The sequence below is a fragment of the Drosophila gunungcola genome, chromosome 3R, assembly GCF_025200985.1.
Source record: "Drosophila gunungcola strain Sukarami chromosome 3R, Dgunungcola_SK_2, whole genome shotgun sequence".
Lineage (NCBI taxonomy): Eukaryota > Metazoa > Arthropoda > Insecta > Diptera > Drosophilidae > Drosophila > Drosophila gunungcola.
The window spans coordinates 12,132,565-12,148,167 of NC_069139.1; the positions used below are offsets into that span (position 1 = coordinate 12,132,565).

Genomic DNA, 15,603 nt, shown 5'->3' on the forward strand with positions numbered 1-15,603 from the left:
TATATGAATAATAGAATTTTTATTTATGTATCTTTTTTAAGGCTCCTTTATGGATTTGTTTAAATTACAAACCAAGCTTTTTAAAAAGTATATTGTTTTTCCCCTTGTGCACTCATAGGAAAGAAACATTGGTGGTTTGGCGGTGAAGAGAAAGGGGTGAATACCGTCAAGTGCGTTTACGTTGTTGCCCAATATGCACGTCGCTCGTAAATCTCGCGAGTGAAAAACATCAGTTTTCGCTGTTAGCCAAAAGGGGTAATTCAGCAGGGTAAGAGGCGCGGCTTTAGGCGAGGGTTTTTGGGGATCGCGGTCGCGTGTCTGCCTCGCTAATGCATATGTACTGCTTTAAGCCCATGGTCAAATCTAGGCGCAGCAGAGCACTCCGACTAAGTATAAGTGCAGTTGGGAGCATTATAAGCCTGGAGTTTTGTTATATTTTGCTTTCTGAAAAAAGTGTAAGATAATTTACATATTATCAGAACTGGTTATTAACTTAAAATATATTTTAACCTTACATATAATATATTATTGATATAGCTAATTGTTTAAACAAAATTAAAAGTTATCTACCAGCAATTAAACTTTGTTAGTATAAAGTTTCGGGTCTTTGATCCGTATTTTCCACTTACTCCAACCTGCAAAAGGTTCTCAAATGTTGCCAGACCACTCATGGACTAGCTCAAACTCGCCTATTGTCCGTGGCATGGTCTTTGGTTACAAAACGGACCTTGCAACTGTCATATACTTAACCGGAAACCGAGAACCGGCTTAAAAATCAGACAGCCATGGCGGCCCGCTCGAAGGGGCCCCGGAAAATGGGAAAAAGGTGGTCTGGTCACAGCGGATTGGACGGATATGGCACAGCTGCCTTTTGTCGCGCCACTCGCCACTCGGCACTCGGCAGCTTTTGATGTTTGCTGTTTGTTTTGGTTTCATTTTTAATACCCGTGCGCACAAGCACAGCCCTTGTGTGAAATTTTTAACTCACACCTGGCCAGAACACCCTGTCCCTTTTCTAAGCCCCCCGTTGGCCACTTCAACTGCGCTCTCTGATACAGAAATTAATTGCGTGGATCGAGTGGCCCACTGTGGTGGAGGGAGTAAGTGTGTGTTACCAAAATGTTGACGTTCGCTAAGCCAGCTGCCCGATTTGCCCGCTCCGCCCCCCACCACACCCACCGAATCTCGGACCGCAGAGCCCCAAAAGTGACAAACGCAAACACATTTGCCGGACCAGCCGCCAACCGCCATCCACCAACCGCCAGATACTCTGTATCTGTATCTGTCCCCGTATTTGTATCTGCATCTACGTGCGACTGTGTGCGGTGCAGGCACTTGACGAGATTTGTTTATTTGTCTATGCGAATGGCCCGTCTGTGGCTGTCTGTGTTTGGATTTGGCCGTCTGGGCAGCAGCAACAATAAAATTAAAGAAAAATCTATATATGCATATGAGCCTGATAAAGGGACAGAAAGGAGGTGAGGGGGCGGGGCGGGGGCGGGGGCGGAAGCGGTGTAGGGGGCGGTGGAGACAGACAGGACCAAATCCGTTGAAACAACAGCAAAACAAATCTGCGAATCTGTGAAATCTTTTTGTTTTGTTCGAGACCCGCAGAAAATTCAATTCAACTTAACCGGCAGCAAATTGCTGTCAACTTGAAATCGCATTCACTTTTTGGAATCGTGCTTTCAGGCTGACAAATTTTTATTGAAATCCCTCGAAGATAATCAGATAACAACTCTTTGATGTAGAGGAAGGAAAATGTTTATAACAATTCAAGTTAATTTGACCACTTTTGTGTAGTACATTAAGACAGTGCTGTTTTGATTTTATTTACAGCTTTTAAAACCATTTATTTGAATATCCTTGGAGCATTGTTTCGTTAAAGTTTACTTATGTACATATTTAAAACGTTATAAAGGAATGCTAAAGAATGGATTGTTGAGAACACCATCGTCTCACCTCTTATCTCATCATATACACATGTTTTAAATTAATTTAATGAAGCTGCATCTACGTGCACTTTTCATTAATTTATTTTAATACCGAACGCAATTTGCAGAGTTTTGATTGAATTTTCCACCGACGAAAGCCTCACTCGCTTTGATTGAGTGCACAAATTGTTAATTCGATTTTCATTCTATCTGCACTTCTCACTCTTCAAATTTGTTTAAGCAGGCAAAAATATTTAATCGCATTTAATTATTTAATTTGTTAGTTGGGTAAGGGAACGCTGGGACCGCATGAATTTATTAATTATTTCCGAGCATGCATAAATTAATAGAAAATCCATTGTGCATTTTGAATAATTCATACTAAATCTTTAACAAGCAACTTTTCTCATTTTCCCTCCGTTGATTTGTAAATAATTCATGTTGTTTACAATGTGAGTTTTTTTTTTTTTTTTGTTGTGTGTATCTCGAACATTACGATGACAATGCAAAATAATAATGAAATATTTGTGTGGAGTTCATTAATTTATAATACATTACAAAATATGTAACATTAGAGAAAATCGGCTTTAAACTTATTTTTCACCATTCCAATTCCAATTCAATTTTCATTATTTGCAACTTTGTTTAAAGATTACTATTTCAATGTTGATTGGTTATTGCATTGTTTAAAGCTATTAGTTGAACGAGTATATTAATAATTGCTATGTAATAATTCTAGCTTTTTTTGTAAGATGATAATGCTTATGTATATTTAAAATGTAACTTTATTGGATTTTAACTTTGAAAATGTTATAACCTCATTCTATGTGTTGCATTAGTCATTTAACTGCCTATCTTAAATTAGATTTAAGTGTTGTTATTTTACATCATTTAATTATCTTTAATTTGCATAATTTTCAATGATCTCTCTTAAGAAACTTTAAACAAGAGCCAAATTGTATTTATTGGCGCATTAAGTAAGAAGTTTGTTCTGCTTGAAAATTGAGCCAAACACAATATTTATGGAGCGTGGATCACACAAGGCCGCACTTGATGGGGGAGGGAGGCCATTAATTTCGGCAAAGCCGCGTAAATATTTATACGCAAATTGCATATGTCTGGGACTCGGACAACGTTTTCGGCATTTGCTCATTTGTGGAAGTCAACAAGAGATTTCCATAATGCTGGGGCAGATTGTGGGAAGGGCATGGCTTTGGACCCAGCTGCCAGTTCCTTTCGGACTTTGGCTGGGGGTACCCAAATGGTCGGTGGTGCTTAGCTGCTGGATAGGGGATTTGTGGCCAATGTCTCCGAGTCGCCAATTTGCCCGCCAGCCGATTTGTGTGTTTGTTGATTTATGCAGCGATTGGGGCTTCTTGGGGCCCACCTGCAGTGGCATTGGCGCTGGCGCTGGCACTGGTACTTAAACCCCCTAAAATTCCTCCTGGAGCTCTGCTGTGTTGCATTATTCAAAATTGGAAAATACCTCCCTTCTCCCACTCCCCCGCCCTGATCAACCCATTGAGTGATTTAGCGTGTGCCTTGTCCGTTAACCGCAATGCAATTGTAATTACCCCGAATGGCTTCCGCACCAGAATGTCCTGCATCCACATCACAGGCGACCCACCCACCGCCCATCCACCCATCCCCCCATCCCATCCACCCAATTTTTCTGCTCTGCGCTGTGTTTATTGGTCGTGCAATGCTGCAATTAGTTCCAAATCATAAACGCCACTTCCGCCTGGTCAGTTTGGTGGCACCCAATCCATTCCCCCATGTAACCCCAAAGTACAGGGCACAATTGCGGGTAAATTTAAAATTTTAATCGTTTCTGTGCACGCACTCAAAACGCAACCGCAGCCAAAACACAACGGCAACAATGGCATTGAAATTGTATGCAATTGCAGCCTGGGTGCAGGGGGATTGCCCATATTAATATATATGATTTCCATTGTCCGAAGATAAAGAAATGCTCTCAGAGGGGCAGCAATTTAAAAATTTTAATTCAATGTTGTATACGGTTAATCACAGTACATTCTGAACAACGTTTATGCCAAATTTTTAAAGGAAAAGTTTGATTTTGTGTTCCTGGGTCTACTGTTTAAACTTTACTTGCCCTATATATTTAAATGCATTATAATTAACATGTAAAAACTAAATAAAATCATTTGTTTAGTTATAGGCTGCCAAAAGTGAACAATATATTCGAATTCACATTTAAACTTTCTGTTTCTATTAAATTTATATATTATTGTAGGCTGCATTAATCTAAAATTAAATAATTATTGCAATTATTTTTATGAACAAGAGCTTCCAAAAAGCAAAATTAAGTGTAAAGAACATTTTTAATTAAAAACGCTAAAGCATAAATGAATATTTCAAAACTGATTTTAAAGAATAAATGTAATGCTTTCATTAAAAAAATGTAAGAAAAACACCCGCAATATTGAGATAAGCCTTTAAATATGCAAACATTAATAAATTATTAATTATCTTGTAACGGTGATTTCCGAGCATTAATGAAATACATTTGCAGCTATATGTTTTATTTACTTACCTGTTAAACAACTGCAACAATTTTATCAATTTCATATTGCTCCTGGGTTGTTTAAGTGAGCAGAAGTTAAATTTTGCAGAGCCACGTTTCAGCCATTTCCTTTCCCTCCGCCGAAATCGCACCATTTCGCTGTTGGCATGCGTATTGCGTATCTGAGGTGTATCTGTGTATTTATAATTTATATGCATTGTCAGCGAGCGCAGGTTGGCAGTTGCCATCTCTCATGCACTTGGCTTACCGCTCCACCCCACGACCACCCACTTTTCACCCTCCTTTTCGACCTTCTCCATTGCGGGCAGTGCACTCAGTTGTTACAGGCGATTGTTTTATGCGTTTGCACAGACACCGAAGCGATATTGCATTGTTGCATATTTAGCAATAATAAAATATTTAGTGCCATTTCCATAAATTTATTATCGTCAAGTTTTCGAGCAGAAGTGGTACGGTGCATTGACCATTCATTGAACAAACAGTGGGGGATGGTTTTTGCCATTTGTTTTACATTTTACAGTTTAAATACATATTGGTAAAAGCATACGGGGCGTATAATAAATTTGGACTGGATTGCGCCAAGATTGAACTTGCTTTTGGACCTAAAAATAATTTTTGCTTTCGAAATATCCTGGGCTCTTGCCGTGTTACCATTCTACCTTATCCCCCTCCACCAAACTGACAGTCTGCAATGCAAAATGTCCCAGCTAGAATGATAAATTACACACCTTCCACCTGGACAATTAGGTGATAGGCCAAAGGCTGAGGAGGGGGTTACAGTCTGTTCAGCAATTTGTTGCATTCATGCATTGCGCAAATATTTCCCAGACATTTCAGGCATTTTCGGCAAAGATTTCTCAGAGGATGAGTTGTGGTCCTAAACAAAAGCCAATACATAGAGGAATTTATTGCCTATACCTGTAATAGTGCGAGTTTCGTGTTTCACTTTTTTTTGGGGCATGAATGAATAATAAAGCAGCTTTCAAAAGCTATATAAACAATTATTTCCTAAACTTCATTATTACATGTTTCATAAACAACAAAATCAATAGAAAGATTTATCATCGCTGCATTTTTTACTTGCTTTGTTATCGATAAACGCCAGATAAGTTAAATAGTCGATAATGTAATATATACGAAAATAATATTGCACTTATTTATTTATTTATTCGAATATTTTTTGCTGCCGCCTTTGTTGTCCATAAATATTCGCTAAATGATAATCATAAACAATTTTGTCGCTTTAAGCTGATGGCAATGAGAAATGCCATCGAGGCGACAGACGTTGCGGAGGGGATGCGAAATTGATACACACCATTGGGGGATTATTGTTGGATGATAAATGTGCTTAGGGTCGCGCCGAGTGTCAATTGTGTGTGGATAAATAAAACACAGATTTAACCATATATTATGGTCAGCGTGTGTTCTGTAAATACCCGCACATTTACAGCTTTCAAACCTCGGGGGTTCGGGTTGCAGTGCTGCAGCACCGATAAGTTGAAATAATTCATTAAATATTTAATTGTAAATAGGAGTTGTCAAATCAATGCGCAAGCCTTTGATTTGTTGCCTGTGATTCGGACTGAAAAATTGATGATAAAGGTAACGGGCTAAAAAAAAATTGTTTTACTATCGCCTTTTGTGTTTCTTCAGCTTAAACCAAAGCATCACAATTTTCTTAAAGCTTTTTTCAAAAGTTTAAGCGTAATCCCTTCCCAATGAGTTTTCACACATAAGTTCCTTGGACTGCCGAATCGTTGGTAAGCCAGAAGACCAGGCTTTTGTTTTGGAAAACATTTGAGTGTGGGGAATTTATGTTTTTTACTTACCGATTGCTGCAGACCTTTTGACCAACCAAAGGACGGGAGAGGGAACTATCCAATAAGCAGCTCGAGTTGCTTTCATCCGGTTAGAAGGGAATGCCTGTATGGGTGGTAAGTGGAATAATGGGAAGGAAGGAAGATGGGTCGGCATTGTGGCCTCTCTTTTTGGTTAGCTGCAGCACGCAGTTTCTTTTGTTAATGATACTCTTGCTGGACATCAGCAAAAGTCCCGGCAGGAGCAGTATCATCATCATCATCATCATCTGCTGCAAGGATACCACACCATCAGGATGAGAGGTGATGCGGGAGTTAGTGCAAGGATAGCTCAACCATTCTGTGGATTTATTGACATTCTGTGATGTTATTAAAGTTGATTGCCAGAGACTGTGCACGTTTTTGGCTTAGACGAAGTGCCGGTCCGGGAGAAGGATATCCTCGCTCCTTCACATCCTGTCCCTCATCCGCCATCAAAATGCAGCCCAGCTCTGCACACAAACAAAATGCAACCGACATGAGCTCACTGCGGTCAATTCGAAAGAAACAATAGCCACAGCAACAAAAATTTCAAAGAGACTACATCTGGCAGAAATTAGCCTAAGCTTGGAATACCCTTTCCGGCATTACTTAAGCTGAATTGAGAAAAACTTTAATAAATTACTCTTTTGTTCCTTTGTGAACATATTAATTGGTTTTAATTAAAATTGATTATCATCAATTATCATTGAGAATCTAGATTTAAGTATGGGATTTTTTAAATTGGTCGAACATTGATGTTATTGAGGGATTTTGCAACCAAGAATGCAATTTTTAACTATAACTGATAGGCGGACTTAAATTATGTTCAAGAAGACTACGTTATCCAGATGGTTAAGGCATCTTCTTTGCAGTCAAATGTGTAATACCCCATATGAGGGTATAAAAAGAGAGATAGAGCTTTGAGGAAGTCGGGCCCAAAGGGCGGGCACATCATCATTGTCATCATCATCAAGTCTAATATGCGCATTATTGGTTTTGTCCTGTTTTGTCCCACAAAATCGTGTGTGTCTGCTGTGTTGCATTTATCCCTAATATGCCTTGCATGTTAATACGCTTATCCTCTCCTGGGAACACACACAATAAAGGACGCCAGCGCACACTCAACATGCAAATACCAAATGCAAATTCTGCGGCGCAATATTAAAAGTTACGAAACAGAAACAAATTGAATGAAAAATGCTTCTTCCTCTTACATTTCTGCCTATACGCAAGTCTGCCAAATCCTTTTGATCTTATTTTTTAATTTAGAATTTAATTTGGTTTCTCCTCGTTTGTGCTTCTGCTGCGAGTAACACATGGCGTATACTTGATAAGTATAATATAAGCCTGCCTTTGACTCGCTCAATAAACTTATTAAAAAATATATGTACGGAAAGTGGCGGGCCAAAAATGAATTCAAATTTTGTTTGCGTGTTGCTTGCTGCATATTAAATTGGTGTATTCAAATTGCCTTTCAGTTTTTTTAATAAAACGTTGCGGCTTTGATTACGTTTGAAAATTAATGAAATTTACGAAAAATATGTGCAACGTCAGATTAAAGTTTTATGGGCATATAGAATGACTGGTGATTTTGACCCACAAGCGATTTATAAATATTTTGCAATATTTTTGTTATATCTTTCCAAAGCGCTCCGCTTATAACAAATTTCCACAGATTTCCACTTTTCATATCTTCTTCTTACAAGCACACACACCAGCATTTCCGCAGTTTGTCAACATGAAAAGGTTAACAAGGTAAATAAAACACCCCGAAAGGTAGATAGCGCAAAGGGTGGGGCAAGTACAAAGGGAAAGCGGGTAAAAATCAAGAAACAAGGCCCACAAACAATGTTGCAAAAGGGCGCAGGCAAATCTTTGTGTCAGTTTAGTGGGGCAGCCTTTTGGTGGCGGGGCAAGGACGAAGTTCGAGGTCCTTTCGGTGGTTCTTCAGTTCTGCTCGTTGTGTGTGAATAACAACATTTTAAACATGTTTGCCTTTTGCTTTTTTACCGCGCGCGCCAGCGTTTATGCAATTTATTTCTGCACGTTCCTCGCGCCCTGCTGCTCCTTTTTTTTTTCCAGCTCGCTTACAAAGCATGCCCGCCGGCTGGGCAATGTATAATCTTTGCTTGTCTTTGGCTTCATACCGCCTGTCGCTGGAGTTGAACTCTTGACTGGCACACGCCCTTTTCGGGAAACACCCCGGAATCAGAGATCGTAAAAGGTATAAAGCACTGCTTAAATGCGTATAAATTTAGTTTAAGATAAAAGAAAAATCTGAAAATAAACGTTACTTTGGAAAATTAGGGCTAGTTATTAAGATTTTAAGTGGAAGTTAAAACAAAGTTATAACAAAAATAAATTAATTTTAAAAATAATATTAACTACAGCAACGTGCTGGCTTGTAAGCCCTTACTTTTCAAAATGAACTATCTCTACCACTAGGAGTCAAAGATCTGTTTAATTTAGTTTTAAAAAAAAAATAAGTTTAATCAAGGGTAAATGTGAAAGAGTATCCAAAAGTGCATATTCCCTTGTGTTTTGTCGGCTTTTCACCAACAATTTTTCTTCTGTTGTATCTTTCTTCCAGTTTCAAAGGTGAAAAGGTGAGCTGAAAAGTCACACTGCTGCAGGCGGTCAGCGTTCTTGATAGCGCAAGCGAAAGCCCATCCAACTTAAGCCTGAACTTTAAGATAGTTTCGCAGCGAGGAAACAGAAAGGCAAAGCTTAAAGTTCGAAACAATGGCTAGCTTAACGTTGGGCCAGATAGCAAAATAGTTGGTCCCTGCCATTGACTTGCCACTTCCTGCTTGGTTATGCAACTCAAGTCGCCGCGCTTGACACATTTCTCCAGAGACGCTCGCACGTCTTTGTGTGCCTCCAGTGCTGCCGTTGTTGTTGTCGTCCTGCTGCCAGAGCAACTTGTCAACGCAGTCATCAATGTCCGCGTGACAGCATCATGGCATCGCCTGTAACTATGCCAAGCTTTTGCAATGCTCGCACATTTAGTTCGAGCAGTCCATCCCTATTCCATCCCTATTAACCCAACAAAGTTTTGTGCCCGAAAAGTCGCCCAGAGAAAACAAAGGAAAATTATAAACAAATTGGCGGAAGAAAAATACGTTTTTCCTCAAGTTTTTGCACTTTCTAAAAAATAATTAAACTGTTTGGCTGAGCTTAAAAATATTGGGAAAAATCTTTAGTATTAAAAAGTTAATATGAACCTTATGTAAATTAATTTTTAAAAATTATAATAGTTTTATTTTAAAACAATTTGTTAAGTGGTTTTTTAAAAGTAAAAATATTACTGGTTCAAGGTATAAATCAACTTGACAAATCTTTATATTATAAGATCTTTTTCGTTTACATTTATAACACAAATCACATGGGTTAAGGTGAGTTGCAAGCCACGCAGTGGGTTACTGTACCACTGACCATCCAGGGTGAGAAACACAAGGCTGCAGCGACTACTAACCAATATTAATGAGCAAATTTAGGTAGACGTGCGCTACATTTAATCTAAAATTGAAAATAATATGCTTCAAAGTGATGTGCTCATAAAAAATGATGCAACAAAATTACATAACTATGATGTTTCAAGCTAGGAATGAGATTATCGCATGCAGCTGTTGTTATGTTATTAAACTTAGTAAAATTGATTAGCAATTGAAAAGCTTTTATTAAAGCATAAATTCTACCTCATTGAAGTCCATACAAAAATTGCCAAATTGGTATTGGTTTTTAACGTTGTATTTAACAGATTACTTTGTATTTAACAGATTATAAGCCAGTGCCATGTACAATTCTTTAGAAAATATTTAATATTAAAATGTACTGAACAAGACGGGTGTGTTACATTTTACTATTAAGAAAGCAATGTATAAATTGTGTATTTTTAATAATATATAAACATTTCCATACATGCCTTTTGTACTTTGTTAAGTACATAACAGGAAATGTTGATTAAAAATTGATTCCAAACTCGCAGATTAATATTTCTTATATGTTTTGGTTTGCGTATAAATTAACTTAGCTGCTTTCACATTAAGCTGGCCTTTCTCTCAAAAGTCCTGGTATATGCATGATTTTATCTGAATTTTATCATTCAGATTACTTTAGATGTGAAATAAAAATCCAAAAAATGAAAAAGGGCACAAACTTTACCAACTGGGTAGCACGTGCTGCCCCAGTCAAACCTAATCCTTCCACCGAACTCACCCTTCTGCACAGGGACAAATAAAGTTGTGGATCACCACGAGAGTGAAAAAAAACGTCACGTGCGAAAACTTTCTTAATTTAAAAGAAATTTTCAAACAAACTCAATTAAATAATTTCAGGCACAAATAAAAATGAAAATGTGTGTGGTGGTGGTTGTGGGCGTATGATGTTTTTATCGAATTCCACGTGGCACGGCTTGTCCTACATGCAACTGCTGTCTGGCAAGACAATTTTAATGCCACAAAATTTTAATTGAGCTAATCCGAAAAACCACAGGCTGCTCCTTGGCTAACGAGCCAGCTGTCAGTTGGCTTTTCTGTCTAATTTGCCGGCATACACATGTTGCACGTTGCAAGCGCAGCCAGTGAAAAGAAGCTAAGAGGCATTAGACTGAACATAATGATAATTGCTTTCTCGAAAAGATTATCCAAGTTGGCCATGGATATAACGATAGTGTGTTAGTTGACTCCCACACTGAGTGCTCAAACAATTACATCAAATATTTAAAACTGAAATGGATGCAGATGAAAGCTTCTTAGATCAACGTTCGCTACTAATGGACGTAATAAGGCAGCTGGATGACCTTCAGAATGCCAATAAAATGGAGTAAACTCTTTCGCTCATCTCTCGTAGATCTGCTAATCCAAATGGATCATCCACTTTCCATTCCGCAGCACTGGCACCAAGGGCAAGGAGGAAAAGAAGCCGGAGGTGGACCTCTCCGAGGGTGTGACGAATACCAGTTTTGTGGTGTTTGCCCGTGACATTCGCAAGAAATCGTCACGACCCTTTAAAAGGGTCCAAAAGCACTCCAACATCAACCAGCTGTCCTGCATGCGACAAATCGATGGATCGCCAAAGGATCGCGCGGAGGCACGAAGAGATCGCGAAAATGTTGCGGATAGTTTTCGCAGGTAATACATAAAATACTCATTTAGAGAGTAGTCTTGGTAAAGTGAAAAAAAAAATGGAAAATCAATCAACATAACAAAATATGCCAAATAGTATTAATATTTATTTTTGTTATGTTTTTATTGAAGCAATTATATAGGTCGTAAATGTACTCCTTGTACAAATTTATGTTCTTATGTTTTTTTTTTTTACCTCGATTTTCTTTTCCAAACAGACTGGGCAACGAGGAGTATCGTCGTACAAACTATGAAAAGGCTATCTTTTACTATTCAAAGGCTATTCAGTATGTGTCCGATTCGCCGGTTCTTTATTGCAACCGTGGACTGGCCAAAATAAAGTGAGTTAAAGTGATACAAATACGCGTTAAAAATGTACTTCTCTTAGAAAAAAAGACTTCAAACTGGCCCTTTTTGACCTGGACTATGTGATCTTCAAGCTGGATCCAATGCATCTAAAAGCCTGGCTCTATAGAGCCGGAGCCCTTGCTCGTCTCAACAATGAAACCGAATCCAATATTGCCATTGCCAATGCTCGTCTTTTCAACAGATCGCAGAAGGATCAAAAGTACATAGACTATTTTTTGGAGAAACTAAAAACGGAATTCTAGAATTTACATACTCTTTTATTACTGTTTTTAAGGCAAATGAAAATTGAAAATCAGTTGTGTTGTGTAATACAGCTGTGGCAATAAAAGCATATCATGGAAAAACAAAAGGTGATATAGTTTTGATTGCATATTTCAATCAAAACCCGAATGCATTTTCAGGCATTTCATTTGTTGTCACTTCCCGTTCCAGCTCCGCCCACTTTTCATGAACACAAAATTTAGACACGCACACAGGAAAACAACATACTCGATACTGCATAAATATGGAAAATGTTTTCCCTTTTTCATCCACAACACAACTGCGAACACAACACTTTTTGTTAGTGGCAAATGAAATTTGCAATTTTTTGCATAAATTCAATAAAAATTCCTATTGTCATGAGAATATTTGCCAATACAATATACAGCCCCCAACTTCGAGTTGGGATAAGGGCCACTTATACGCTTCGTTGGGTGTTTTCCAGCCCCTGGATACCCCAACCCCCCTCGCTAACCACAAAAGACTGACGCTGCGGCTGCAAATGCGGGCAATGGAAATTGAGGGGGAAATGAAAGTAGGGAGTTTCGCAGAGCTTTCAATATGGCGCCAACACCATTTGCATTCCATATCCCCTCTCCTGTCCTGGCCAACAAGTCCAGAAGCAGTTCCAGTTGCCGGGGTCCTCGCCGTAATGAAATGCAGTTCAAATGCTTGGTGTATAAACTTTTGTCACAACAGCCAGCCTTCAGCAGTAGCAGCAGCAGCAGCAGCAGCAGCAGCGGCACAAGGACATGGCCCAGGGAATGGTGCGGCGATGGCGATGGCGATGGGTGGGTTGTAAACTAGCAAACAAACGCAACGGAAGTGCCACAAAAAGGGTTTCACTGTTTGTCAATTGTGTGCGGCCGCAGAGTTGACACCTAAACCAATTCCGACAAAACCAGCCAAAGCAGCCCCGCATCCAGCCCCTAAGGCCCCCAACATCAGACTTGGTCATTCCCTTGGCCCTACTGACACGCTAACTGACTACAGCCGTGCACGGAAGAAAAAAAAGGGAATTTATATCTTGGGAAAAATCTAGGACCACTTTTTATTATACATATTTTAAAATGATCTATCGTCAAAATCGGGTAAGCAGAACTGGAGAAAAAAATAAAACAGGCATGAAAAGAGGTTAATACGTTATTTACAAATATCTCGATAATGCTTCTTAAAAAATATATATATAACATTATTTAATAACATTGTGATTGCTTCTCAAACTCTTTGAAATTAATTTTTAAGCTACTCTTAGAACAAAGAGACATTTATATTAATATTCAAAGCAACTGCCAAAGAGGCACTGCATTTAAGCATTTCATTCGATGGATTTGTTCATTTGTTCATCTTCAATTAAATTTTAGCTTTTAGAAAGCCTAGCATTTTTTTTGTCAGTGCAGCTGCCCTGTAGACAATCTTAAGAAATGCAAAAATGTTTGTGGCTTCGTGCGGCTCTAATCAACATCAAACGGTGCTAGTCCTGCTACTGATGTTCCCGATGCTAGTGACACTGCCTCAACCACCGCCCATTTCTTGTAATCAATGCTGTAAACACTTATTTTTGTGGTTGTCACCGAGCAGCAACTGCAATTTGTGACCGAAACAGAGGCACAGATAGAGGGCCACCCGGAGATGGGAAGCTTTTCTCGTCCCCATCTGCGAACATTGTCTGGTTACGGGTTTTTGCAATAGAAAGCTCTTGGATTTTGGTCCCTGGTTGTGTACCAGTTTTTGTGGTTACATTCGGGTCGAGGTTTGTAAGGTGACTTTAATGTCTACTTTATATGGCCCAACAGCAAATGATTATTGCAGGTGAAGTTTTTAGCTCGAGTTAAGCTGGAAAGCAAAACTTTCCTAATCGAAGTGGATGAAAAAAGTTTGAACATTTTTATGTGATTAGGACAGGGCTTAGTTTGGTTTATCGCTTTGGAGATATTCCTTTAAATGTAGTTATTTTAAGGTCTTCCGATTGTAACACTGCTGTAACACTTTCTTGTATATTTTTCAAAATACCTTGATTGTTCTATTAAATTCCAGCTCCTTTTCTACCTATAAGTTTAACAACAATTCCGTATCTGCCAGTCAGTTTGATTCCCTGACGACCTCTAGTCGACTTCAACGAGGATCTTTATGAATCACACTCACCAGAGCCATGTGCGTCAGACTTTTCCGCTTTCCCGATCCCCAGGGCAGGCTTTCCATCTCGACGAGAAGTTTTCCCCAAAGGATCGCCGCCTATAAACTCATCGAAAAAGTACAGCATGACCCTTGGTTGCGTTCTTGTTTGCCCGATGGTTTTCAAGTTGCGGTTCGTGGCGGCAACTTCTTGGCCAGAAAGTAATTTGGCCTTTATCTGTATGGCGGTTTGAACAGAGGGCCGGCAGCATCTTTTGCTCGGTTTCTTGTAATATTTTGTTGGTTTAGCATTTTTGTTTTTCTTGTTTGCACCACATCCGGGACTCATTTTGGTTGTCTTTGGTTTGAGGCTAAAATTGCAGTCCCCTCCGCTCCTCCCCTTACCCTGAATATCATCGCATTTTCTTTGGGATTGGGATTGGGAAAACTTTTCGTTTGGGCACCTCATCCTCCCACTAAGCTGTTGCTGTTGTTTTTGCTGTCTGTGCTGACATTTGCCTGAATTGAACTTTTCGTTGCGTTGGGCCAAGTTTTTCATTAAGCGAAAAATACTCCTTGCTTTTTGTTTATTTTGCATTCATCTGACATTGACTGTCATTTGGGCTTTCTGGCTGGCAGTTCATTTAAAGTTTACGCAGCCCGCTTTTAATTAGCATTGAGATTTATCTAGTCGCTCCTCTTCCCTCGTTTATAAAATCACCATCGATTGACACTTTCGGCTCTTTTATTGGGGGGTTTATTTGCCTAGCTGATTTCGGTTCTATCAACGAGTGGCCAAAGGAATTTCGAATGCAAACAGCATCGAATGGACAACAATCCGAAGGAAAACGGACCTTGTCTTGAGTCAAAAATAGAATTGAAAAAGGTAAGTTGAAGATTTGCGCTGGTAGGGGATGGAAACAACTTAAACAAACAATGCTATTTTTCAAAGAGATTTAGTACAAAGACATATTCTAAAAATGTTTAAGAGTCCATTTATTCGCTTACTAATCAAGCCAAATTTTTTGTAACATTAAAATTAAAACTTAAACTTTAAGCCATAAGTGTAAGAGTATTGTGCTTTATCTCATTTGTAGCTTTTCTTTTTAATTGTGTAAGAAATTGGATATTTTTTAGGTTACACTTCCCTCATGTAAACATTTTTCTTTTTTCTGCACTCATTTCCCACTCCGCCATTCCACATATCCACCTCCACCGATCCCCTGATACTGCCAAACTACCTAAGGAAATATATTCACGTTGCTTTTTCATTATTCATGACAACTGGCTCTTGGCCCTTCAAAGGCGAGTATGTGCGAGCATGGCCCGAGGTAGCAGTAACTGAGTCTGTGCAAATAGCAGATACAGATACGGCAGCAGGGGAGTGAGGATGGCCATAACAAATAACAAAG

The 15,603-nt window shown here is 39.0% G+C and overlaps 1 protein-coding gene across 2 annotated transcripts; it reads left to right on the forward strand.

Moving 5' to 3' along the window:
- Positions 1-10,971: 10,971 nt before the first annotated feature.
- Positions 10,972-12,148, forward strand: LOC128261539 (tetratricopeptide repeat protein 12). Of its 2 annotated transcripts, none has more exons than XM_052995288.1 (4): positions 10,972-11,144; positions 11,213-11,452; positions 11,665-11,733; positions 11,835-12,148. In XM_052995288.1, exons 1-4 carry the CDS (start codon positions 11,053-11,055, stop codon positions 12,055-12,057), a joined length of 624 nt encoding a protein of 207 aa, XP_052851248.1. In that variant the 5' UTR covers positions 10,972-11,052; the 3' UTR covers positions 12,058-12,148. The 2 variants fall into 2 exon arrangements, with proteins under 2 accessions (XP_052851248.1, XP_052851240.1); XM_052995280.1 differs by having other exon boundaries at positions 10,974-11,144; positions 11,665-11,787.
- Positions 12,149-15,603: the final 3,455 nt, after the last annotated feature.

Bases quoted from the DNA above. Each gene is read 5' to 3' on its own strand.
- LOC128261539 (XM_052995280.1), top strand. From the start codon at position 11,053: ATGGATGCAGATGAAAGCTTCTTAGATCAACGTTCGCTACTAATGGAC. The intron at 11,145-11,212 runs GTAAACTCTTTC...TCCATTCCGCAG, and splicing joins CAGAATGCCAATAAAATGGA to CACTGGCACCAAGGGCAAGG. The intron at 11,788-11,834 runs GTGAGTTAAAGT...TACTTCTCTTAG, and splicing joins CGTGGACTGGCCAAAATAAA to AAAAAAAGACTTCAAACTGG.